Genomic DNA, 26,329 nt, shown 5'->3' on the forward strand with positions numbered 1-26,329 from the left:
GGAGGGATCTGTGTAGAGAGTGGGAGATGGAATAGTGGACACGGCCCCTGGAAAAGGGAGATGCAGGACCCGAGTGGGGGGATCCAGGGCAGATGTCACCTTGGAGATCGCCTCAGTGGGGAGCAGCCCCGGGCACCATCCCCTCCCCCATCCAGTCCCTGGTGGCAGCAGCCCCCTCCTCACTGTACCCTGAGGTAGATACAATTATCCCAACTTACAGATGGGAAAACTGGGGTCCAGAAGAGTAAAACAGACCAACAAAACCCTGCCTAAGGCCACAGGGTAGAACCAGGATTCATACAAACCAGGGGGGATGCTGAAGCTGGGGCTTTACTGGCATATCTCCCTAGGCTCCAGAGGGGGTGGGTGCCCTCGACCAGGGAGAAGCCAGCAAATAATTCCTGAGCAGAGTGGAGTGCAGCTACTCAGCCTGGAGTCAAGGATTCAAGGAGTGGAAAGGGCTGGTGTCAGGGCACCCCGAGTTCAAATCCCACCCCTGCACTGACTAGCTAGCTGTGGGACGCCAGCAGCCAATCTCACCTCTTGGAGCCTCCGTTTTCTCATCTGCAAAATGGGGACAATGCTCACCTTGCACTGCTGTTGAGGGGGTGAAATGGTTATGCTGGTTCCCTTTCCCCCTCCTCACACCTGCCCCCCAGGCTGGGAGGATGGGAAAACGGACTCTCCTAAGGGCCCGTCTCTGCAGAGGGGCTGGCCTACTCTCACTGTCTCTTCTCCAGACCCGGACAGGGAGCGGTTTGCCCTGTCTAACTTCCGCCCGCCTGCCATGCCGTGGCTCCTGGCCTCCTCCTTCTCGCTCACGTGGGGCTCCCTGGCCCAGGCTGTTCATTTTCTGCATCCCTCCCTCCCCGTCCACATCCACCCGTCCTCCAGACTTCACAGGGCACTTCCAGGCCTGGCCACAAGGTGGTGCCCAGTGGCTGCAGGACACGGGCTGGGGCACGAACAGGAGTTTGGGCTGGCGTCCTGACCTCAGGGCTCATTGTAAAAGCGTGGATGTTTGTGTCTGTGTATCCAGAGCCCCAGGGGGCTGTGGGAGCCTTGCTGTCCTCCTGTCCGCCTCCTCCCCGGCTGCTTGGATCTCTTAGGAACCTCTGAGACACAGAATAAACAGACGTTGCTCTGCCGCTGCAGCTCATTAAAGAGCTTTACAGGGTGGGAACTTATTTCTGTTTCACAGATTAGGAAACTGAGTCCCAGGGAAGGAAGTCATATGCCGAGGTCACTCTGCTAATCACTGGTAGAGCTGGGTGTAAACTGGGATCTATCCAGCTGTGGGGCCTGTGCTTTTCCCTGCAGAGTTGAGAGGGGCTTGGTGCTGGTGGGGAGCTCCTGGTATCTGTGAGAGGCAGGGAATTTAAATAAAGGTGGTTTGGGAGTGAGGAGGGTCCCAGAGACCAAGGAGCACCTCCCACCCCAGAGGGAACAAGACTCCAGGGTGGGGATGGGGTAGGATGTGGATGAGGGGACCACCCAGGCCCTCGGCTCCCTCTCTGAGCACTTTGCCAGGGTTGGAGGACCAGCGGGGCCATAGGCCACGCATGTGGCATGTGATGCCATCACTCTTCTCCCTGCTCTTCTGTGGACCTGCTAGCACAGCCTGAGCTCCCCCAGTCAATCAGTCAATCAGTCAATCAATCAGTCAGGTCTGTCTCTCCAGACTATGCCCTCTGGGTGTCAGGTCACATCCCACAGCCCAGCACAAGGTCTGGGTGGCCAGAGTCCATGGTCGTTGAATTGAGCCCAATGGGGTGCACTGGCAGAGGCCAGTGGCTAGGTTCAGAAAGTCCTTTCAGCAACAGTTTCTTCCTCCCCCGGAGCTGAGTGCAGGGGAGGAAAGAATGGGCTGCTTTTTGATGTTGTGGTGCCTTAGAGATGGCTTGGATTCCCGGGTCCAGGTCCCCCAAAGAACCTCTCCTCTCCATGCAAACAACATTCCCTTTTCCAGCCGGCAGCAAGCAAACATCAAATGCAGCAAGAGATGGTAAGGTCAGACAACAAGAAGGACTTCCCAGCAGGGGAGAGGGAAAGTTTGCTTAGCTAGAGCTGCCATTCAGTAGAATGGGCTGCCTTGGATTGCAGTGAGGTTTCCCGAGTTGCAAACAGCAGAGGCAAAGATTTAGGCCAAAGGGGAGAAACAGAAAAGGTTCAGTTTGGCTGGTGAGGGAGACAGGGGCCTTATCCTGAGGGCCATGGTATGAGGGGCTATGTGTGGCAGCGTGGGGCCCCAGGGAGTGAAGGGGAGGGATGGGATTAAGAGATAGTGAGAAGAAGAGCCCCCAGGAGCTGGCGGACTGAGTGTAGGGAGGGGAAGGGGGTTTTGGCCGCAGGGTGGCCGAGGCCTTGTTCAGGTGGGGAGCACTGGGAGGGAACGGGCTGGGTGGGAGGGGCTGGGGCTTCTGAGCAGAGAGGAGGTGTGAGAGGCTGCTGGATGCTCAGGCCTAGGCTGGGGAGGGAGGCCCAGGCTGAGAGGAGATTGGGAGGGGGGTCCAGCAGGGTGGGATAACCTAGGATTTGGGAGTAGCTGGCATCATCTGGGGAGAACAGAAATCCCCCCTTCCCCTAGAAGCTGAGGCAGCCGGACCTGAGAGGTGGGAGGAGGGGGGGTGGGGGGGCACGGAGATCAGATCCGACTGCAGGGGCCCCTAAGGACTGTCTGGAGCCCTGGGGCTTGGGGAGACGGGGGTGGGTCAGACCCCTCCTCTCCAATCTGTCCCCAGTGGAGCAGCCTGGGAGGGCCTGGGGTGGGGGAGGAGGCGGGAGGAGAGGGAGGGAGGGGCCGGGCCTCTGTCCACGGCATTAGTGCTGGTTGGAGGGAGAGGGGGGTGTGGAGCCAGCCAGGCCGCCTGTTCCCACAGCCGCGAGCTGAGCGTGCTGCCATGGCGCTGGCCAGGCCGGGGACCCTGGCCCCCAGGCCCCAGGCCCCTCTCCTGCTGCAGCTGCTGCTCTTGAGTCCTGCCCTGGCCCTCCTGGGTGGTGAGTCGGGGCACAAGCCTTGGGGGGTGGGGGGCTGGGGGTCTGTCTCCCAAAGCAGACACGCCAGGCCCCGGGGCTCTCTGTGTGGGTGCCAGGATGGACTGCAGGGCTGGGCGCAGGCCAAGATGTGGGTGCAGAGGGGTGTGCTGCTGCCGGAACTTGCGTGGAAGAGAGTGCGTCCTGGGACTTTGTTGCTGTGTGGGGTGGGTGGGGGGGCTTTGTGAAGGGATCCTGGGATGGGCTGTGCGGCTTGGGAGGGGTGCTGGGGCTGGGAAGTCCTGGGCTGTGAGTGTGGGGGGTTGCAGGTAGTGTGAGCCTCACCCCAGGGTCTGCTGTGAGCGTGCGCTGGGCTGTGGGGTGCGAGCCGTGGGTGTGTTAAAGTTGTGAGCTGTCCCGGGTGAGCGGTGAGCCGTTGTCTGAGGCTTTCTGGGTGAGGTGTGCTGTGTCCGAGCACAACTTGTGGGACATAAGCTGTCAAGTGGGTTGAACTGTGTCTTAGCTCTGGACATGGGGACACGGGGACGTGGGGTGGGGGCAGCAGACCCCAGCCCAGTGGATTGCAGTGAAGGGGGAGGAGGAGATCAGGGAAACCCGGCAGCTACCTGCATCCCTCCATTTGTGTATTAGCCTTGCCTGCACTGGGGGGCTGGGGGTGCTCTGGGGCCCCTGGGGGTGGCCAGGCACTCAGGAGCATGTGTGCCCACCGCTGTCCCCTCTTTGGCACTCCCACGCCAAGCTGAAAGGGCTTCCTGAAGTCCGACCCCATTCGCCAAACGGTTTTGCTTTTGTCCGAGCAGATTCATGGATTCACGTGTGCACGCCTGGACTTCTTCCTGGGGGGTCTGGGGGACGCTTTGTCTCGGTCACTATAGCTACAGGGCCAGGCCTGGGAAGTCCCCTGACCCCGCCTCCAGTGCTGGAGGAGGGATGGGGAGCCAACCTGGGCGGGTGGCCTGGGCCTCACTGCAGTGGGAGGGGAGGCTGTGAGGGGACTCACCCCTCGGACTCTCAGGATGGGAGGTCAAGCCTCCCCAGGCCCCTGGGGGCTTCCTCCCCATTCACGGGGCCTGCCTCACGAAGGCTTCATCTCCTCCTCTCTGCAGGGCCCTTGGGGAGGGCGAGGACCCCATTTTGTAGTGGAGGGCACTGAGGCTCTGGCAGGGATGGGGGCTTATGAGCTGGGCCCCTAAGGCAAATCTGGGCTCATGAGAGGAGGTGAGGGTCTGCTCTCTGCTCTCTGCACGTGAGGGGCATGAAATCCTGGTCTGTGGATCTGCTATCCGTCCCTGCCCTCCAATGTCTGCACTCGCATATGCACGTGCACACAGAAAAATGACAGACTACCTGCAAACACATGCACACGTGAACACACAAATCACACATGCATGCACGCACACACACACACCTGCACACTGGTGTGGCATGCACAAGGGCACACAGCACCACATGAACAGGTGTCCACAGGCACACGCCTGCACACACCAGTGTGCGTGTGTCGACGTGTGCATTCATGCTGAAATGTACGTTCACGTGAACCCCGACGCAGAGTCGACACAAAGTAGATGGGTGCTACAGAAAAAATGGACACTGATGTACGTGCTCACCTCCGCACAACCCTGCTGGGGTGCCCAGGGGCGGCCTTTCCCACTGTGATTGCTGTGCGGGGGGCCTCCTCTGGGATCCCCAAAGGCTGGGGTGAGGGCACCGTGGGCATGAGCGTTTCTGGATACCAGCACCCGAGGCCTGAGTGCCAGGAGAGGGGCTGGGGATTGTGCCACCTGAAAAGGAGTTTCTATCCCAGAGGAGATGGGGGTTTCTGGAAGCCCTTGGGCCCCTGGCTCCGCTGCTCTTGCTTGCCAGGCCCGGAGCTGAGCCCCTCCACCCTGGGCCCACGCTGCCACAAAAGCCTGGCTGGTTGCTGTGGAGAGGGCCAAGCATCTTGGAGTACAATGGGGCGTGCTGGGCTCTCACATCCCTCCCCACACCCTGGGAGCCCACTGACAAAGGGACAGCAGTTCAGTCCCCCAAGTCTGGCCCCTCCTCCAACCGGGAGGGCCGGCGGGCGGACTGTGGGACAGAGGCAGGGGTGGAACGGGGCGCCACACACATGTGAACCAACCTCAAGACTGGCTGGATAGACAGCCTCTGCTCCAGGTAAAGGTTCGTTGGTCAACGAATAAATATTATCAGTGACCGCCACCTGGAAGATGCTGTGCTAATGAACTAACATGATGGGCTTTGTTATTTTTGTTTTTGTTAAAGATTTTATTTATTTATTTATTTACTTACTTATTATTTTTAAGTAACCTCTACACCCAGCGTGGGGCTCGAACTCACAACCCTGAGATCAAGAGTCGCATGCTCTACCGACGGAGCCAGCCAGGCGCGCCACAGGATGGACTTTGAATCTCACCATTGCCCTGTGAGGTCGGCTCTCACACCCCCAGTTTACAGAGGAGGAAATGAGGCCCAGAGAGGGTCAGGAACTTGCCCAGAGTCACAAAGCTAGTGTGTGGCAGGGCCTGCATTTCACAGCTGGCTTCAGTGCTAGCCTGTGCAAAGTCACGCCCCTTCTCCGTGCTTCTGCTGAAAGAGGGCAAGCCATGTAGCTCTGAGGGCCATCACAAGAATTTGATGAGAAAACACAGTGGTTCCCCAACTTAGGTTTGGCGTGGAAGTCCCAGTTTCTAAGCACATTTTAGACGGAGACCACTAACAGTTAACAGTGGCCTGTTTGGGTGGCAGAACCTCACCAAGTCCGTCTGGCCCTCACAGGGGCAGTGTCTCCACGGCCCTATGGCTCTGAGACCAAAGCCAGTGCTAGGCAGCGGGGAGGCGGTGAGTCCTGACAGCCATCGTTGCCATAACTGTTACCAAAATTATAAATATTTACCCCCTGCCCTCTTTTAGCCTTGGGGGGTAAACCTTTTTGTAAAAGAGTACTCCAAACTCTCCTGTCTTGTTAGAGTAACTTAGCCCTCTCCTGATGGCTCTGAGGCAGTATTTGTATCATATGGTACTGTTATTCAGTCCTGTCCTCGCGGCCTAGTGATATTATTAGATGGACAGTTTTTGCCCCTGTGTCAGAAGCTCCCACATCTTACAAGATCTTGGGCCACTTCTGAGAAATATCCTCTTTCTTGGAGTGCCTGGATGGCTCAGTCGGTTAAGCTTCTGACTTCGGCTTAAGGGCATGATCTCACAGTTCGTGAGTTCAAGCCCCGCATCGGGCTCTCTGCCGTCAGCACGGAGCCCGCTTCAGATCCTCTGTATCCTCTGTCTCCCTCTCTCTCTGCCCCTCCCCAACGTGACGGTGCCCTCTCTCTCTCTCAAAAGTAAACATTTTTTTTTAAGCATTAAAATTTTAAAAAAGAAAATAGAAGAGAAAGAAATGTCCTCTTTCTTGCTTTGTCAAGACAAGAAGCTTCTCAAAATCCACCCATGAGTAAACACTTCCCATGAGTTGTCAGCAGTGATCACTAGGCCTGTTATAAGTACACGTAAAGTAGGAGTTACTAAGCACTGAGTGAAGGACAGCTCGCTCTGCCCAGGCGGATCCTGGAACCTCCACGCCTGCTCCAGCCTTTAGAGACTTTTTCCAGTGCCTGGGGAAGGCTGGGCTGGAATGCACTAAAATGACAATACATGGCTGGTGATTTGGCATTTGCAAAGTGGGAATTTCACAGACTTTGGGAGATGTGGACCTTTCAGAAGTCTGGAGATGGCAATCTACTTAGTTTTTTGAGGGATGATTTGGGGCAAGTTTATAACCTCTCCGAGTGGGAAGACGGTTTTCTCACCCGGGCCCACCTTTCCTGGTTTGAATCAAATGTAATAATGTAATAATAGATGCAACACGTGCACCACAGCCTGGAGCACATAGTACGAGCTCAGTAAATGATTGCTGTTATATTATTATGATCGTTCTCTCTGGGGAGAGAATTCCCTTCCTGGTGTCAGGATCTGGGCCTTCCGGGGGACAGGGCAGCGGGTCAAAGGGGAGGGGCATGTGTCAGTTAATCCCTCCCCTGCCAGGTCGTCCCAGGCAGCCTGAGAGGTCAGGAAGGATTTGTAAAGATAAGCACAGGCCCCTCGTTGCCCTGGCGACAGGCCACGCCCCCCCAGGCTGGCTCAGGGACGGCCCCCCTTTGCCCCACTGCCCTCACCTCTCTGCCTCTCAGCCCAGGGCCAGTCTGGCTTTATGGTCTCACTCCTGCAACACAGAGGACCTAAGGTCAGTGGTTCCGTGCCTCGACGTGCAGAGGATTCCCAGGAAGCATGCTGCAGTGCAGATTCCCAGGCCCCAGGCCCCAGAGCTCTGAATCTCCAGGTCTGGAGCAGGGGTCAGAAATCTGTATTCTTAACACAGGCCGGAGGGTCTGGAAACCCCTGGGGTGAAGACCTGCGTTTGGATTCCAGCCTCTTATGGGCTGTGGGACGGTGAAGTCACTTCATCTCAAGCCTCACTTTCCTTAGCTGTAGAACAGGAATAACAGCACCATCTATCTCCTAAGGTGAACATTAATTAAGATTAATGGGAATACACAAGAAAGACGGCTGTCTCTCACAGGCAGGCTTTCGGGGCTACTGCATGCCTTTTGGGACAGGCAGCTCCCTCCCTCTCCACCTGGCTCTCACTGGAGGAGCTCCTTCCTCCCCTGTGGCTGGACTGTGTCTCCTGGGGTCATGGGCCACCTGCCCCACGGTGATGCAGCACCCGCCCCATTTCCCTCACACACTGTCTCCCCATCCTGGTCCCATCTGCTCTGAAATGGAAGGCTCTGAACTGGGGGCAAAGCCCCAGATCCGGGTGGGGGTCCCTTAGGCCACACGGTAAGGAGCAGCGCCTTGTTGGCATTAAATGAAGGGCCTGCTGGTGCAGGACCCGGAAGCTAGGGCTCCTCAGAGTGGGCGCTATGGTTACTGTCACCCAGTCCTGGGCTGTGCTGGGTTGACGGACCCTGATCAGAATGGCCACAGCCCTCACCAGGCACCAGGCTTCACGCAGGTCACCTCAGTGGCTCCTCACAACACCCCATGAGGTGGCACTGTTAGAACCCCGTAAGCCAGGCCTGTCTGATGCCCAAACTTGTGTCCTTTCCTCAAGGAGCTTGATTCACCCCCACCCCCATCCAGGCATCTTCCCACCTCCCTCAGACCATCTTTCCACCTCCCTCAGACCATCTTCCCACCCCCATCAGACAGCCTAGCCCTAAGGGACATGGCTCTAAACCGATCAGCCACAGTGGCTGGGGTGGGAAAAAGAAGGATGAGCTTCCCAGAAGCCCCTCAGAGAGACACAGACACCCTGCCCTCACCTACATGACCTGGCTTGGGAGGGGGGCTGGGGACTGATGCCTTGAGCTGGGGAGGGGCCTGTGGATGCAGGAGTCCTACAGGGTTATGTCCGCCTGCCCCTTGCAACGCGCTTAGCCCTGGGTGGGCACAAGAGCCCCGGTCAGGGAGTGAGGGAGCCCGTGTTGAGCTGTACCAGGTGCTCTGGGCACTCGGGGGTGGGGCTGACAGCCAGGTTCTCTCCCTGGCGCCATGGTCCACATCTCCATATCCCTGTCCCCCATCCTGCTGGGCCCTGGCTGGGAAGGGTGGGGGTCGGCCAGTGGACGGCCCTGCCTGGTGGAATGTGGATGACTCTGGAGAGGCTGTTGAGCCTTATCTGGGGGGTGGGGGGGGTCTTCACCAAGGTGGGGGAAGGGAGGCACAGGGCCTAAAGCTGTTCCAGGCCTGGTTAGTGTCTGGATGACAACCTGGGCAGAGGAGGAGCACCTCTCAGAGCCCCAGGTTGGGGGGGGGGGGCTCCTGCTCGTGGGTGGTTCCTCTCCCCCCATCACTTACTGAGTTCCCACAAGCGGGCAACTGCATACCTGAGGCTTTGAATCCTCCCACATTCTATGAGGCATGCCCTATTAACATCCCTTTTCTGATGGGAGACAGAGGCTCAGTAGGAGAAATGACTTGCTCAAGGTCTTAGAGCTAGTAATTGAGCTGGGATCTGAACCCCAGGCAGTTTTACTTAAAGCCTAAGTTCTTTTTTTTTCTTCCAAATTTTTATGTAAATTCTACAGTGCAATATCAGTTTCACGAATAGAACTCAGTGATTTGTCAATTACATACAACACCCAGTGCTCATCCCAACAAGTACCCTCCTTAATACCCTTAATACCCATCCCCCATCTAGCCCCTCCCCCACCCACCTCCCTCCACCACCCCTCAGTTTGTTCTCTATCATTAAGAGTCTCTTATGGTTTGTTTCCCTCTCCCCCCACCCCCCCTTTCCATATGTCCATCTGTTTTTTTCTTAAATTCCTCATATGAGTGAAATCATGTCAAAGACTAAACTCTTAATCCAGCACTACAGGCTCTCAGGCAGGTGGGGCGGGGGGGCGGGGAGCTGGCTCTCTCAGTAACTTGGCTTCTAGAGCAGCAGGTGACCCTCTAACATGGTGGAGACAGCACAGTGGCCTGAGCCAGGTGTCTGTCAGCAGGTCTCAATACCTGTCCTGTACCCTGTGACCTTGGCCATGCCAGCAGTCAGGCAGTTGCTGAGGGGAGATACAGTGAGTGCCAGGGATCCCCTGAGAGGTTTCTAGGCCCGAGGGGAAAGAAGAGGGTGGGAAGGAGGGACAGGGAGGGGGCCCAGCTCACAGTCCCTGCCTTTGAAGTCCTTCATCTCCGGTTTCACACGGGGATGGAGCTGCCAGACCCCTAGCAAGAGAGGCGGAGGGGACAGTGGGAGGACACCCCCCCCCCAGGAAACGGAGGAGCCACAGAAGGGAGACCCAGAGCAGACTCCCCTCCCCCCAGGGGGCTGAAACATGTGACAGGCTTGAAGGTCGTCCCAGTGCTAACTTGCTAACTTGCTGTGAGATCTCAGGCAAGAGTCTTTGCTTTCTCTGGAGCCTCAATTTGTTCTTTTGTAAAATGGGCATGACAGAGCCTGCCCCAAAGGGCCCCTGCAGGGAGGGGGTCAGACAGTGGAGAGCAAAGCTCCCAGAGTCAGAGGGGTCTGCCCTCTAATCCTGCCCGGGTGGGGGTGGGTAGCCAGGCATCCGGGTCCCATTTCTCTGCTACGGAGACCCTCCTGATGTGCGTGGCCTGTAGAGTCCCTGGCCCTCCCTCTATCCTCCTGAAAACAGACAGAGCCATGCTGCTTTCCGGCTCTGGGGTGCGCCTGAGTTGTGGGGAGGGGAACGTCCTGGCTCCCCCCACCCAGCCAACTTTCTCTCTTTGCAGGAACGGTGCCATCGGAGACCCCAAGTGTCTGTGCCTCAGACCCGTGCGCTCCAGGGGCCGAGTGCCAGGCTATGGAGAATGGTGGCTACACCTGTGGGCCCACAGAGCCCCGGGGTTGTGCCAGCCAGCCATGCCACCATGGCGCTCTGTGTGTGCCCCAGGGCCCAGATCCCGATGGCTTCCGCTGCTACTGCGTGCCCGGATTCCAGGGCCCACGCTGTGAGCTGGACATTGACGAGTGTGCATCCCGGCCCTGCCACCACGGGGCCACCTGTCGCAACCTGGCTGATCGCTATGAGTGCCACTGCCCCCTTGGCTATGCAGGTAACAGCCTCAGCCGCCCTGGGAGGAGGTCTGTAATGTCCATCCTGTCCATCCCGTCAGCGGCTCAGGGTGTCAAATCACGAATTCAGCTCCGACTTTAGTGTAGAGACATCCACTCTGGGTCTTGCTACAGAACTGATGCTTCTCGGGCTGACCTGGCAGCTCGGGATGAGAGTGCGAACGTGTGAGCGCGCATGGTGCCTGACATTTAACAGACACTGCCCAAATGTTATTTCAGTCCCTTCTAGAGTTCAGTTTGGCGCTGGGGGGTGGAGACACCCCCAGGCACCTCTGGTGGGACCGGAGTGCAGGTACGCCTGGTTTGGTTTTAGTAAGGACAAGCCTAGACAGTATATCTAGCATCTATTTACTCCAGACCTGTGTCAGGCTGTAGTGTAGACACCGTCTGGCTCATCTCATGGTTCTAGAGTCTCTACTCCTGGTATGGTTCAGCTTGCAACGTGGGCCCTCCTCCCCTCTGGGTAGGCCCTAAAGCTCCAGCAGGGAGACACTGTTGGTCCTGTTCAAACTGTGGACGCACCCCCAGGGATCCCTGCTATCCACAGGGGGATAACGCATAGACAAGTGCTGAGAAAAGTGACTGGCACCAGCACACGCTGGTTCTCTCCTCCAGAGCAGGGCCCTGTCCCAGGCCCATCCGCGTTCTAAGGCAGGAGCATCCTGGAGTGACTGCCTAGAAGCCAGGAGGGAGGGGGCAGCTGGGCACAGGTCTGGAAGAGGCCAGGTCTACTGCCCCTTCTGGAGTTCAGTTTGGTTCTGCAGTCTATACCTCAGTGGGGAGCCTGCAGTATAGACACTGCTGGTTCTATGTCAGCCCTGAATTCAGACAACTGCGCTCTGAGGGCAGAAGGCAGTTTCAGGTCACCCCGGAGCAAGGGGTACAGGCCAGAGGGACTGGGTTCCAGGGGAGATGGATCTCGGCACTTTGGAAACGGGTCCCATGTGTCTTTCTCACCACTTGAGAGTCTCGGTGTCTGGAGTATCAGTTGTGTGTGTGGGAGGGAGGTCACGCCAAGGGCCTGTGTGTCTGCCAGCATCTGCGGGGTGTCTGGGCTCCCTGAAGGTATTTGTGGGAAACGTAGGTGTGTTAGCAGGTGTGCGTGTGCCAGATGTGCGGTGCTCGGGCGCTTTGGGGGAACACTTTCTGGCTCAGTTGTGGATGTGAGTGGGGGCAGAGTCTGCCATGACTCATTTCTCTCCTCCTCCTTCCGTTCCAAGCCAGGCGGGGGAGGCTGGGATTCCAGGCGGCCAGGGCCTGGCTCCCCCTGGCACAGGGAGGGTGGGAGTAGGACTGGGGTGGGAGGAGTGAGGGGGTCACGGGAAGGAGGGGCCATGCTTTGTGCTCACTGAGCTGGGAAGGGGGGACGTTTCCAGCTGGAGCCAGCTGGGCTCCTGGCCCCCCAGAACCAACCCCGCTTAGGTGGCAGGCGGCAGGGCCTCCGGAGTCTATCATGACATGTGGGCTCCTGGATGAACTCAGGCGGCACATCCCCAGACCCCGAAATTCTCCATTTCCCTCTATCTCCACACATCCCCAGTCCCTGGCCAACTGTCTCAGTTTTGGCTCGGATTGAGGGGGTTCCCAGGACTTGCAGTTTTCGAAGCAAGACGGTACAGGGGGAGCCAGGAGAGGCTGGTCACTCCAGCATTTCTCGCAGGGGCACGTCCCTCCACCATGGAGGCCCTCTCTACACGCTCTTCAAAGCCAGCAGAGTGAGCCTTCTACAGTGTCCACAGCACCGGGTGATTCAGCTGCTTCCAACTTTTAGGATAAGCCCAGATTGGGGCCCCCAATGCCCCAATACCTCCACCCCTGCCTCGCCTCCTCCCCTCTCTCCTTTGCTCCTGCCCCTCCATGCTCCCCTTCCTGAGGGCATCATGCCCCAGCCCTAAGCTACTCCTGACCAGTTCCCCACCCTGGAATCCAGCTGCCATCACAGCCCCATCCCAATGTAGTGCGTGCCACTCATCTTTCAAAGGGCTCTTCTTCCAAGAAGCCTTCCCTGACTCCCAATACCCAAGGCCAAAACCCTGGCTCTTGCTTTTTTGGGATCCAGCACGCTCCCATTGCCGAGTTTATCACAATTAAAAGTCCTCATCTATGTAATACTGGCCCAATCACCGTCTCCCCGGCTAGACCGCTGTGGGCTCAGGAGACAGGGACGTCTGTCTGGTTTCTACCCCATTGCCACTGCTGGCTCAAGAAATACCTGCTCTAGATGAAAGGACCAACGGCTTCTCTCTGGAGCCTCAAGTTTCCACTCCATGTAACTGTCTGGAGCTGGTTTCAGGGCGGCCTGCCTGGGCCTCTTTCGACCTCCCTCTGGGAGTCCATCCGTCTGTCTGTGTCTTCGGCCCTGTCCAGGGGTGACCTGCGAGACGGAGGTGGACGAGTGTGCCTCGGGGCCCTGCCTGCACGGGGGCTCGTGCCTGGACGGCGTGGGCTCCTACCGCTGCGTGTGCGCGCCGGGCTACGGGGGCGCGAGCTGCCAGCTGGACCTGGACGAGTGCCAGAGCCAGCCGTGCGCGCACGGGGGCCGGTGCCACGACCTGGTCAACGGGTGAGCGGACGGAGGCGTGGGAGGGGGCTGCGCGGGGCGGGAAGGCGGTGGAGGCAGGTGGGCCCCGGGTGCCGTAGTGCTCAGTCCGGGCCGGCCGGGCCTCGCTCCCCGCTCCAGGTTCCGGTGCGACTGCGCGGACACGGGCTACGAGGGCGCGCGCTGCGAGCAGGAGGTGCTGGAGTGCGCGTCGGCTCCCTGCGCGAACAACGCGTCCTGCCTCGAGGGCCTCGGGACCTTCCGCTGCCTCTGCTGGCCAGGTGCGTGCGCGTGCTGGGGCGCACGGGCGCGGCCCCGGGCCATGGGGCCGGTGTGCGCCTGCGCTCACCTGCCCTCCGAGGGTGTGAGGGTGACCGCAGCTTCTCTGAACTCAAGGTTTGCAGTAATCTGCCAAATAGGGCTCATCACAGCACCTGCTCCTAGCATGGTTGCGAGGAAGGGAAAGGTGTAATGCCCGTGGAGCCTCGACAGGTGCAAAGTGCGCACTAGTGCTGCTAATAATGGTAACAGGACCCTGTTGAGGGCTGCCACGGTCGTCCCTACCCTCCTCATTGCATCCCTCCCTCACCGTTGGTGCCCCTATTCTGAGTTGTCGTCCCAGCCTGGCCCCGGGTTGGCCTGGCACCAGTGGTGGGGTGCGGCCCGGTGACACCGTGTGACGGGCTGCCCGCGCACGTGTGCCTCCAGGCTACAGTGGCCAGCGGTGCGAGGTGGATGAGGACGAGTGTGCGTCGGGCCCCTGCCAGCATGGGGGACAGTGCCTGCAGCGCTCAGACCCAGCCCTCTACGGAGGCGTCCAGGCTGCCTTCCCCGGCACCTTCAGCTTCCGTCACGCTGAGGGTTTCCTATGCCGCTGCCCTCCGGGCTTTGAGGGTGAGTCCCCCTACACCCTTCCAGGGAAGCAGGTCCCTCGGTGTCCGGATGCAGGCCTGGCCCTGCCACACAGGGTGCCACCTGCCTGAGTCGGCACTTCTTGCCGGGTCTCAGTCTCCATAGCTCTGAAATGGGCCCTTCCAAATCTAGTCTGGTTCTGAGGGCACAGGTGGGAACCACGGCTGGCCCTCTTGCAGGGGACGAATGTGACGTGGATGTGGACGAGTGTGCCTCACGGCCATGCCTCAGTGGAGGCCGCTGCCAGGACCTGCCCAATGGCTTCCAGTGCCACTGTCCGGATGGCTACACAGGTGCCTGGGGGTGGGCTGGGCTTCGGGGCAGAGCCAGGGCAGAGTTGGCGGGCCTGGGGTGAGAAGGTTCCTCTGGCTGATATGTGGAGGCTGGATTGATGGGGATGAGGAGATCAGGAAAGAGGCGGGTGTGGGGGTCCAGGTGACAGCTAAGAGGGGCTGAGTGGGGACTGACCGGGCTTTGGAGGTGAAAGCAGAGGAAACTAATTGGACTGAGAACCCTTAGGAGGGACACTCTTCCGGCCCTAGGGGTTAGTCCAGGTGTGAGTGGGAGATGTCAGGAATGCTGGCTGCTTCTGCCCTGGGTGATGTTGGGTGAGCCTTGTCCGTTCTGAGTCCGGGTGTCTGTGGAGCACCCTTAGGGAGGAGCCTGGGTGGGGGTTGGCAGTCCTGGGACTGGGGCCCGGGAAAAGCCAGAGACTGAGGGTCAGGAGTACAATTGTGGCAGCTGGGGCCACGGGTGGCCAAGGCTGTCCGGGAGAATGTGTGCAGTCATGCGCAGAGAGAACTCTAGACACCTGGCATCCAAGGGCTGGGCAGAAGCCGACAGGCCTGCAGGGAGAGGACAGCAGTTTGGCCAGGACAGAAGAGGTAAAGGGGGGCATCACCACTTGACCTCTGGGGAGCTGCTGCCTATGGGGCAGGAGTTGGGCTGCAGAAAGCGTCTCCCTGCCTCGGGTACCGCAGATGCGTAGACACACAGTTGCCCTTGCGCAGATACTGGTGAACCCGAAGAACTCACACACTCTCTGAGTGTCCCTGCCCCCTCTGGAATGCCTGTGACACTTCCCCCACACCGGCCCACATTCCTGCCTGGGCACACTGCCTCCTCTCCCTGGCAGGTTTCCTGGGCACTGGCTCCCCTGCCCAGGGGAACGAGGTGGTGATTACCGTCCCTCCCACCTCAGCTGCCCAGAGATGCTGGGCTCGGTGTCCCCTACCCCCGGGGTGGCCACCACCCCCGGGTGCCCTCAAAGCCCGTCTTCTGTGCCCCGCGGGCCGAGATTCCCAAGTCCTGCCCGGGAGCAGTGGCCTTGCAGGCCCCTGGCACACACTGCCCCCCCCCCCCCCCCACAGCACACGCTGCCTCTGAAGAGCGTTTCTGTGCATTTCGTTCCCTCCTTGTCACCCCACCCCCGTGAGGTAGGGTTCTTACACATGAAGTAATGGATGCTTGAGAGAGGGGGTGTCATTTCCTTAGGTTCACCAGCGTCAGCCAAAGCCCAGCTCCTCCCCAAGCTGAGCTCAGCGGACGGGTGACAGGGAGGTCAGGTCTGAGGTCAGGGACGGGGCGGGGGAACCCCGCTGTAGGGCTGTGCTGCTTGCCACTGTCCACCCTCATCCTCCCTTTGGGTCGTGCTGGCCTGGGGGAGGCCAGTGCCTGGCATTCCTGAGGCGGTTCTGAAGGAGGCGGCTGGCCAGGCGGGGAGCTCTGCTCCCTGGGCTCAGCACCCACCCACCAGTCTCGGCCATCCATGGGAAAATGCAATGGGGCCGCGGGCTCTGTGGACCTTCCTGGGGGGCCTGTGGCTCCTGGCAGGTATGCAGGGCCTTGGACAGGGTGAGGTGTGGCCGGCTGTCCCCAGGAGGCTGTGGTGTCTGTGGGCCGACTGGGACCAGGATTCAAATCCTGGTGGCTTTTCTGGGCCTGGGCCCCTCCAGCGGGGATATGGGTCGGGTCAAGGGCCAGCCTTGGTTGTTTCATGGAGGCTCTGACTGAGCTGGGGTTGGGCTGTGGTCTCTTGACCCAAACTGGGACCAGAGCACCTCGTGTGGGAGCTCTTGGAGGGGAGGGTGATGTGGCCCCTTCAGCATGGGGCCCTGGGGGCAGAGGGACTGGGGACTGAAGACTGGATGCATATGCCCACCCCCGCTCCCTCCTCCATCTGGCACTCTGTCCACAAAAGCTGTGCCAGACCCCTTGCTGGGCACCAAGGACATATTCAGGTCCCTGGAGGAGATCCCAGCTGAGGAAACAGATACTTTCAGTACAGGGTTCTGGGGAGCTGTGTCTGGGGGTGGGCAAGGAGTCGGGAGTGACACAATAGCTTGGGAATCAGAGAAAAAGCCCCTTAGGGCTTTTGAATTTGGGCTTTGCAGGGTGAATAGGAGTTTGAAGGCAGGGTCAGTGAAGAGGAGGCGGAGGCATTCCAGGGAACAGTATGAGCAAAGCCCCCAGAGAAATGCTGTCCAGGAAATGCCTGGAGGCACAGGCAGTTGGAGGTGTGTGGGGAGCAGGGTTGAGACTTGAGGGCCTGGGAGGGCCCAGCCCCTGAGGGATGTGGAATGTCAAGGTGAGTGAGTGAACCTTAAGCAGCAGGGGAATCTGGCCAGGCCAGGAGATGGATGGTAGGGGTGGTTGAAGGCAGGCAAAGTAGAGGACACTAGACTGTGGCCCTCAGAGCTGATGAGGCAGACGGGTGGAGTAGGGGAAAGGCGGGGGGTGGGCAGAGAGTGCTTAGGGGATTGAATCCACGGGGCATGGAGGCCCACCAGACATGGTAAGGGAAGGGGCATCTTAGATACCAGCCTCCAGGGACTTCAGGAGACCATGAGAAATCTTTTGGGAATTAGGAATTGGTTTGGTTGACAGGTGCTGAGATCCCTGTCCCAAAAGGTGTGTAAGTTCTGCATCAAGATTGTGGTTCTTGCCTCGAGTGCTGAACCTTGGCCTGGTCTCTCCTGAAGGCCTGACGTGTCAGGAAGATGTGGACGAATGCCTGTCGGAGCCCTGCCTCCATGGCGGGACCTGTGATAACACCGTGGCAGGCTATACCTGCTGGTGCCCGGAGACCTGGGGCGGGCACGACTGCTCTGTGCGGCTCACCGGCTGCCAGGGCCACACTTGCCCACCCGCTGCCACCTGCATCCCCATCTTCAAGTCTGGGCTCCATAGCTATGCCTGCCGCTGCCCACCTGGTACCCACGGACCTTTTTGTGGCCAGAACACCACCTTCTCTGTGGTGGCTGGGAGCCCTGTGCGGGCCTCGGTGCCAGCTGGAGGTCCCCCGGGTCTGGCACTGAGGTTTCGCACCACACTACCTGCCGGTGCCTTGGCCACTCGCACTGACACTCAGGACAGCTTGGAGCTGGCACTGGCGGGGGGCACGCTTCAGGCCACACTCTGGAGCCATGGCAACGCCACCGTGCTTCCCCTGGGGCCGCTGGACCTGGCCCTAAATGATGGCCACTGGCACCAAGCCGAGATTTCGCTCCGCCCGGGGGTCCTGGAGCTGCGGCTCTGGCATGAGGACTGCCCTGCCCGGCTGTGTGTGGCTTCCAGTCCTGTGGCCCCAGCTCCCGTGGCTTCCGCGGCCCCGACGCCTGCCAGGTTCTGCTCCGCCCAGCTGGGTGGCGCAGCCTTCGAGGGCTGCCTCCAGGACGTGCGTGTGGACGGTCACCTCCTGCTGCCTGAGGATCTCGGCAAGAATGTCCTCCTGGGCTGCGAGCGCCGTGAACAGTGTCAGCCTCCGCCTTGTGCCCATGGAGGGGCCTGCGTGGACCTGTGGACTCACTTCCACTGCAAATGCCCCCGGCCCTACAGTGGTCCTACATGTGCTGATGGTGAGGAATAAGCCCGGGGGACCCTGGGGCAGAGAGTATGCCTTCCCCTCGCTCACAGGCCTCTCACCTGATACCCTCTCTCCCCGCAGAGGTTCCTGCTGCCACCTTTGGCTTGGGGGGCACCCTGAGCTCTGCCTCCTTCTTGCTCCACCAGCTGCCAGGCCCCAACCTCACCGTGTCCTTCCTCCTCCGTACTCGGGAACCTGCTGGCCTGCTGCTCCAACTTGCCAATGACTCAGTAGCTGGGCTAACAGTATTCCTGAGCAAGGGCCAGATCCAGGCTGAGGTGCTGGGCGGGCCCGCTCTGGTGCTCCCTGGGCGCTGGGATGATGGGCTCCGCCACCTGGTGACGCTCAGCTTCGGGCCTGACCAGCTGCAGGGCTTGGGGCAGGAGGTGCACGTGGGTGGGAGGCTCCTCCCTGCGGACGCCCAGCCCTGGGGTGGGCCCTTCCGAGGCTGCCTCCAGGACCTGCGACTCAATGACCTCCACCTCCCATTCTTTCCGCCGCTGCCGGGGAACTCAAGCCAGCCCGGCGAGCTGGGCAGCAGGCAGTCCTGGAACCTCACCATGGGCTGTGTCTCCGAGGACACATGCAGTGTGAGTTCCCTGGGGAAAGGGGTGGGTCCCTTTCTCCAGGGTCTGTCGTGCATCACGGGGTTAGCATCCCCTTCTACTGGTGAGGAAAATGGCAGGAGGTGAAGCACCAGGTCACCACTGCTAGAGACTGGATTCACATTATTCTCTCTGGCCCAGCTGCTCTCGCCCTCTGGTGGTCCCCATACCTCCCTCCCCAGTCTTGGTCTGAGACAGACACCCGGGCCCAGGCAGAGGGCTGGCTGAGCCTTTCTGTAGGAGCTACCTGGGGGACAGGGACATCCCTGGGTCCATGAACAAAGCACCAGCCTTGGAATAGACGGAGTTTGAACTCTGGCTCCTCTATTTACTGGCTGGATGAGTCAGGCAAGTGGCTTCTCCTCTCTGAGCCTCAGTTTCTTGATCTGTAAAATAGGGACAATGGTGACATCCTCTCTAATTGTCTGTGAGGAGTTAATGTGTCTGTAGTGGTTATGGAGGGGTGGTGATAGCCCCCAGGCCTGAGCCAATCCCTGCCCTGATTCTTCTGCAGCCTGACCCCTGTCTCAATGGTGGAATGTGTCTCGTCACCTGGAATGACTTCCACTGCACCTGCCCTGTCAACTTCACGGGGCCAACATGTGCCCAGCGGCTGTGGTGTCCTGGCCAGCCCTGCCTCCCGCCTGCCACCTGCGAGGAGGTCCCCGATGGCTTTGTCTGTGAGTGTGTACTGTGGGCAGCCCACATGCTGGATCCCGGACACCCAAGCTGAGTTAGAGCCCACCCTTACCCTGAGGGCACATAGTGGACCAGGATGCCAACACCCCCAGCCCAGCATGGTTAGGCCGCTGCATGCAGAGGGACAGGTTTTCTGGAGGAAGACAGCATTGACCAGGTTTCCAAGGGCAAGACTGGGCATAGGGGAGGACATTTTAGGGAAGGACAATAGCACCCGCAAAGGCCCTGGGGTTTATAAGAACAAGTGAAACATAGTTACAGGTGTTGGGGTGGAGCTATTGCCAGGAGGGGCCTTGAAAACTAGGCCAGGCAGCTCAGGACTTGTTCCCAAGGGTCGTGGGGAGCCATGGGGCCGTTTTAAGCAGGAGAAGGACATGATCAGCATTTTAAAGAGATGACTGCATTTTATTAAAATGCATGATCAGCATTTAAAAATCTGCGTTTAAAAAAGATGCTGCAGTGAATAGCCTCAGTGATGAGACAGAGCCAGTACACTGAGGAGGGAAGGGGGCTGACTTTTTGAGGCATAACTGTTGCCTGGTCTGTGACCTGGAGGGTAGGGTGGGCCATGGTAGGGTAGGGGCAGGTGTCCCCAGCACGGCCGGAAGCTGGTTCTCCGAGGTACAGAATTATGAGTGGGTGGAAGCCACAGCCGGCGGGGGGGGGGGGGGGGGGGGGGGGGGGCGGGGGGGGTTAGTTCCTGGGATTAGATGACAGGCCGGTGTGTGTGACCCCTCGAGATGGGCAGGGGCAGTGGGGACGGCAGGTCTCTCACCCGGGTGCTTGGGCCCGGGTGGAGGCCGCTAGGGCATTCCCTGACGCTCCCTCTCCCCGCAGGTGTGGCCGAAGCCACGTTCCGCGAGGGCCCCGCCGTCGCTTTCAGCGGGCACAACGCGTCGTCGGGGCGCTCGCTCAGCGGCCTCTCGCTGGCCTTCCGCACGCGCGACTCCGAGGCCGGGCTGCTGCGCGCCGCCGCGGGCGCCCACACCGTCTGGCTGGCAGTGCGCAACGGCTCCCTGGCGGCTGGCGTGCGCAGCGGCCGCGGCCTGCCCGGGGCGGTGCTGCCGGCGTCGGGGCCGCGCGTGGCCGACGGCGCCTGGCACCGCGTGCGCCTGGCCATGGAGCGCCCGGAGGCCGCCGCGTCGCGCTGGCTGCTGTGGCTGGACGGCGCGGCGACGCCCGTGGCGCTGCGCGGCCTGGCCGGCGACCTGGGCTTCCTGCGCGGTCCGGGCGCCGCGCTCGTCCAGCTGGCCGAGAACTTCACCGGCTGCCTGGGTCGCGTGGCCGTGGGCGGCCTCCCGCTGCCCCTGGCGTCCCCGCGGCCCGGCGCGGCCCCCGGCTCGCGGGAGCACTTCTCGGCCTGGCCCGGGGCGCCGGCCCCGCGCCTCGGCTGCCACGGCGCGCGCGTGTGTGTCCCCTCGCCCTGCCTGCACGGCGGCGGCTGCCGAGACCTTTTCGACGCCTTCGCCTGCGCCTGCGGCCCGGGCTGGGAGGGCCCGCGCTGCGAGGCCCGCGCCGACCCGTGTCGCTCGGCGCCCTGTGCTCGAGGCCGCTGCCACTCGCGCCCCGACGGCGGTTTCGAGTGCCGCTGCCCGCCTGGCTTCGTGGGCCCGCGCTGCAGGTGCGGAGGCCCGGCGCGGCCTGGGCCCAAGGGGCCCTGTGGGTTGTCCGCGCGGGTGGGGGTGGGGGTGCGGCCCTCAGGGGTGCCGGGTGGGGCGCCAAAGTCCCCCCCCCCCCCCCCCCAGCCGATGCTCTGGTTCCGTGGGCCAGCCACTTCCCTTCTGGGAGCCTCCGTGCCCTCATCTGTGAAATGGGAACAGCAGGCCCCTAGGGTTGCCAGCTAAGACCCAGAACAGTTTGAATTTGAGATAAATAACGCTCTCGTCTGGGGGTGCAGGGGGAACACAGGGCTAGGTTTGGAAGAACACCTGGAGGCTTTCCTGCCTAGCCTCCCACCATTCACGTTCGTGCCCATTAGTCCCCTGAGGATGATGACGGGGGCAGAAGGAGGTGGTTGGACACTTCCCCCTGTCAGTCTGGTTTCGACTCCCTACTCCGTTTGGAAGCAAGCTTAGGGAGGGTTGTCTGGCCTGACTTCCCCCTTCCCCAGGCTCAAATTTTACGTTTAGGAACATGGTTTTTGTTCCAAGGAGAGTCCTGACATGTCATCAGCTTCTCAAAGGACTCTCTCTGTGGGGAGAGGTTCCCATCCAGGGTCTGAAGGTTGTGCACTATGTTGGGGGTGGGGACCACCCTATGCCCCATCCCTTCCACCTCAGACACCACTAAGTCTGTGGCAGGTGGGCCCCGAATTCCACAGCTCAGAACACAGAGGCTCCAGTGGCCTGTTGTAGCCTCAGGGGCTGGGGCCAGGTCCCCCGCATGCCACCCCCAGCGTAGACATTGTGTTTTCTCCCCAGACTGCCTGTCCTGCCAGAGGCGTGCAGCTTGAACTTCACCTGCCTCAATGGTGGCCCCTGTGAGGGTGGGCCCCGGGCTGCCAACTGCAGCTGCCAGGAGGGCTTTGCTGGCCAGAGGTGGGTCTGGGGGCCGGGGGCCTGGGAGCTGGGCACGGTGGGCCCCTGGATGCCCTCCAACCAGGGCAGGCAAAGTGGGGTGTGGATCCTTGCTCACCATCCCACCCCTCACTGTGATCACAGTGCCAGACAGCCTACCTCTGCCACTCGAGTGCTTTTCTCCTGGGCTTTCCAAGGCCGTCCTCTGTTATGCTGTCACCTGGGGAAGTAGTTGCCTGGTGGTGTTTCTTAGAGCCTCGTCCTCAGCCTGCCTGCCTCGGGTCGCCCAGGGAGACTGGACAGGTGCAAGTTCTGGGCCCACTCCGCAGAGAGGGCATCAGCACGCCTGGGCAGCCGCCCTGTGCTTCCGATGGAGCCAGTCATCCTCAGCCACAAGCTGGGGCAGAGGGGGGTGGTGGTGGAGGTCCCAGTATGCTTCAGTCACCTGGCAGGGACAGCCCATGGGGACAGCGGATGGACACCTGTGTATTGGTTGGGGGTGGGGGGAGTGTTGAGAAGCTAAAGCAGACGGGGGAACAAGGCAGCTTCCTCAGCCTTTACCTTCTCCGCTTCCCAGATGTCAGATCCCCTGTGAAGCCAACCCCTGCTTGAACGGGGGCACCTGCCGGGCAGCCGGTGGGGTGTATGAATGTATCTGCAGTGCGAGGTTCTCAGGCCAGTTCTGTGAAGTGGTGGTGAGTGATGCTACAGGGGCTTGGGGGGTGTCCTGTCTTGGACGTTAGCGAGATGATTGGGGGATGGGGGGTGGTGCGGAGAGCATGTACGGCCCACTGTTCCTGGACCAACCCTGTCCTGGGGTACGGACTAGTGGGGAGAGCCTGGGGGGGCCCGCCCTCCCTCTGGGGACTGGCAGGGAAACGGCTGGGCACGGCCAAGTCCTATTGGGGATCAGGATTCGGGACCCACAGGATCTTGGAATTCTGGGATTTCAGTTGGCCGATACACGAGCCTGTAATCTCCAGTGGTTTGTGTGCCAGAATTCTAGAGCAGGACGATTTGGAGAGCCCAGGATTCTGAGCCAGAGCAGGCTCTGCTGCCTAAGAGAGCCCGTGACCGCAGGGCGGCTCAGCTGAGGAGGGGCCCAATAGATGGGGCCCAGCAGGCCGCTTGAGCTTAAACCCCCTCCCCACCGAGGGGTGGAACAGGTGCCACAGGCCCAGTGGGCAGTGAGCCCACAGTGGGTGCTAATGGGAGAGACGTAGGCCGGGAGGCCTGGGGAGGAGCCTTGATCTCCACAGGCTTCTGGCAGCCCGGGTCATAAACCCGCAAATCCCCTCTGCTTCTGGGGAATGTTTCCTTTCAAGTTGAGCTTTACGGCCTCTGTCTCCTCCACCTACCCTCCTCCCAGGGCCAAGGGAGGAGATGGCTTTACAGCTCCCCAAGAAGTGCCCAGGGGTGGAGGCTGGTGAGGGCCCACTCGGGGCTGCTATGAATTTTTCTCTACAGCCTTGGATGCCTTTTCTCATTCAGGGCTGGGTACTGGGACTTGGGATGCAGGTCACAATGGGCTGAGAGGCTTCACGGGACAGAGGGAGGGCCGAGCAGTCTGAGACTCTTAGGCTCCAGAATCCAGGAATTTGGTGATTTAGTGGGAGGTGGGGGGGGGGGGGGTGGTTAACAATTCCAGGCCCGTAGAATCTTTGATGGTGGCATCCTGGCAGTCTGTGACTGGAGATGGAGAGGTCTTCTGGGCTCCCTAAAGCTTGGTCTCAGTCTCCCTAGCTGGGCAGACCCTGGTGGATTCTGAGCTCCCCATCAGCTAGGTCGGCCTGCCCCCCCTTTCCTGCCCTGCACAGGCCACCTGGCCGGGGAGCCTCTCTTACCGCTTCCCGAGAGGCCTCCCACTTTAGAGTTAAGCATGGTCTCCACAGACACTAAAAAACCAGACCACCCTTTGGGATGGGGAGGGATCAAGTCCCCGTGGGCTCAGATTGGAAGAGTTTACTGCAGGGAGGGGGAGGCCGAGTTGGGAGGCTGGGTGGCAGGGGCCATCTCTGGCCACTAAAGGGAGGGCCTGCAGCTGGAATTCAAGACTGAAGGACGGTGGTGTGGCCACGGCATGGGCACTGGGGGCAGACGGAGGAGACTGCCGTCCTGGCTTGCTAGTCGTGTGGGGGAATCTGGGCAAAGCCCCTGTTTTCTCCTTCAGTACTTACCAAGAGCTACCACGCAGGCCTTGCTCTGGGCACTTGGAATTTACCGGTGAACAAAATAAAGATTCCTGTCCTTAGGGACACGAGGGAGTGTCCTCACTCCCCCTCCGTTAGACCACTGTAAGCGTCACATAAAACCCCACGCACAGGCTCGCACCCTCCTGCTCCCCGGTCTCAGGCCTGGTGACTTGGTCTCTTGCAGAAAAGCCTGCCGCTGCCACTGCCGTTCCCGCTGCTGGAGGTGGCGGTGCCCGCGGCCTGCGCCTGCCTCCTCCTCCTCCTCCTGGGCCTCCTCTCAGGGATCCTGGCGGCCAGGAAGCGCCGCCAGTCAGAGGGCACCTACAGCCCGAGCCAGCAGGAGGTGGCTGGGGCCCGGCTGGAGATGGACAGTGTCCTCAAGGTGCCGCCCGAGGAGAGACTCATCTAGGCCTGCCTGGCTGCGGGCTCTGGCACCTGCGAGGTGCGCCTACCTGAGGACCCAAGGAAGCCGCTTCCAGGAGCCTGCAGGGAAGTGGCTGGCCTCTTACCAGCCTTGCGGAGCTGCCGGAGAGCCTGGGAGACCTGCTGGGCAAGTGTCACCTTTGCCGGCAGCCCCTGCCTGCGCCCCATTTGTGGACGGGAGAGGGGAGCACCGCGGGAAGCACTCAGGGAAGCAGACCGGGGCCTGGCAAGGCCGTGGACGTCTCCATCGGACCTGCCAGCTCTTGCCCCGGCAGGCGGACTGCTGTGCCGGGGAGGGGCACACGCAGGTGCACACGGTGCATTCAGAAGTGCGTGTGGGCACGTACCTGGGGACTGCTGATCTGCAGATGCCAGTGAGAGTGTTCTGGATGGGGCTTGTGGGCCTGTCCGTGCCTTTGCTGTGGGCGCGCAGGACCGTGTAGTGGGTGCAGGCCCCCCAGAGGTGCGGCTGGGCAGCGGGGATACCCTTCGCAGCCCTGGGGCAGGGGCAGTACATGTTCTCCGGGAGGCCAGGCCAAGGCTTGCCCAGGGACCGAGACCCCCCAGCTCTGGCGTCTTCTCCCATGTCTGAGGCTGTCCCCAACCTGGAGGCAACTGGGAAACCGTAAGGAGGGTGGTCATCAGCCAGCGGCCCCTGGCTCCCAGGACAAATGCTCCTTCCGGCAGCTGTGTGGCAGAGTCGGACCACAGCCAGGGCGGATCTGCGGGAGCAGAGGACGGGCTGCCCCCAGCCGTCCCACCTTGCGGCCTCCGCCTACCTCACAGCGCTGTGGTGAGGACCAGTGGATGACAGCGGGGAAAGAGCCCGGGACGGTGTGCGCTACTGGGTTGTCTGGGTCACCCTTTTAGCTTTCAGGAAGGCTTGTCCCTCTGGCTGGAGCCGAGAGAAAGTTGGGGGTGGGCTTTCCCGGGGGCCTGCAAGCGGGCCAGAGGATAAAGGAGCAAAACTTCTGCCTCCCCCCCGCACCCCCCGCCCCCCGCCACGTCCCGTCTGACCACCTCTGGTTCTCCAGGGCCAGCACTCCCCTGTCACAGCTGCCTGGTGAGGCCACTCCTTCACCTACAGACCAGTCATCTCTCTAAATGGCTGGGGGCAGTGGATTCAGGACTCGCAGGAAGGCCTCCGAGTTGTTTGCTGAACTCAGCAAATGTTGGCATGGCCTCTTTGTGTCGGGGCTGGTCCTGCAGACACAGACACAGACACAGGGGAAGAATGTGCTGCTTTCCTTCCAGTCGGTCCCTTCCCTGTAATGTCATCACACTGATCCCAGAGGAGCACCCGCCCTCCCGGCCCCCAGTGCCGGGCCTCCTCCCAGCCCCACGGAGTCCCTTTGTCCCTGACCTGGAGACATGCCCTTCTGTCTCTCCTGTTTCCTTGGCCAGCACCTCCTGTGCCAAGACCAGGGGACCCCTTCCCAGTTTTAGATTGGCGGTTGACTTTCCCCGGCTCCCCTCGGGGTCTCAGGCAGCTTCCAGAGGCACAGGATCAAATCTGTGGGAGAACCACGTGGTGATGAGGGGTAAGGGAGCATGTGGGCGGCTCAGACTGAGGGGTTCAGCTGAGGCTGGGACAGGAAGGGCCCTGAACGGTAGGGTAAGGGGCTTGATGAGTCCTTATCCTGTAGGAGGTGGGACCTTTCCCCCAACCTTCTCCACTATGACTCCTGGGAAGGTGGGGGAGGAAACATCCGGTACCAGCACCTTAGCCACAGCTGGTGCTTTGGTTCTTTACTTTATTAAATCAGGGATTTGACAAACCTATGTCCTTGCAGACTCCTAAGACACACGGAACCCCAATAAATAAAAGTGCCACTTTTTGGGGAGCCCTATGTTGTCCTCCTCTCTCGTCCTTTTCAAGGACAGCCCAGGGACGGGGACACGACCGGATGATGGGCACATGAAGGGTGACTGGGTGTGTTTAATACCTACTCTGGGTGCTTGGTCCCAATCTCCCCCAACACAACAG

At 60.6% G+C, this 26,329-nt stretch overlaps 1 protein-coding gene across 4 annotated transcripts; it reads left to right on the top strand.

Annotated features, from left to right (window-relative positions):
- The first annotated feature begins 2,841 nt into the window (after positions 1–2,841).
- On the top strand, positions 2,842–26,186 carry CRB2 (crumbs cell polarity complex component 2). Of its 4 annotated transcripts, none has more exons than XM_078436496.2 (13): positions 2,842–2,997; positions 10,249–10,572; positions 12,959–13,154; positions 13,272–13,411; positions 13,839–14,024; positions 14,222–14,335; positions 17,024–17,899; positions 17,989–18,497; positions 19,027–19,192; positions 20,049–20,832; positions 21,632–21,748; positions 22,305–22,422; positions 24,104–26,186. In XM_078436496.2, exons 1-13 carry the CDS (start codon positions 2,901–2,903, stop codon positions 24,326–24,328), a joined length of 3,852 nt encoding a protein of 1,283 aa, XP_078292622.1. In that variant the 5' UTR covers positions 2,842–2,900; the 3' UTR covers positions 24,329–26,186. The 4 variants fall into 4 exon arrangements, with proteins under 4 accessions (XP_078292622.1, XP_078292624.1, XP_078292623.1 ...); XM_078436498.2 differs by lacking the exon at positions 24,104–26,186 and adding an exon at positions 23,898–24,074; XM_078436497.2 differs by lacking the exon at positions 14,222–14,335.
- The last annotated feature ends 143 nt before the right edge of the window (positions 26,187–26,329 follow it).

Source organism: Panthera onca, chromosome D4 (genome assembly GCF_046562875.1).
Source record: "Panthera onca isolate mPanOnc1 chromosome D4, mPanOnc1 haplotype 2, whole genome shotgun sequence".
NCBI lineage: Eukaryota > Metazoa > Chordata > Mammalia > Carnivora > Felidae > Panthera > Panthera onca.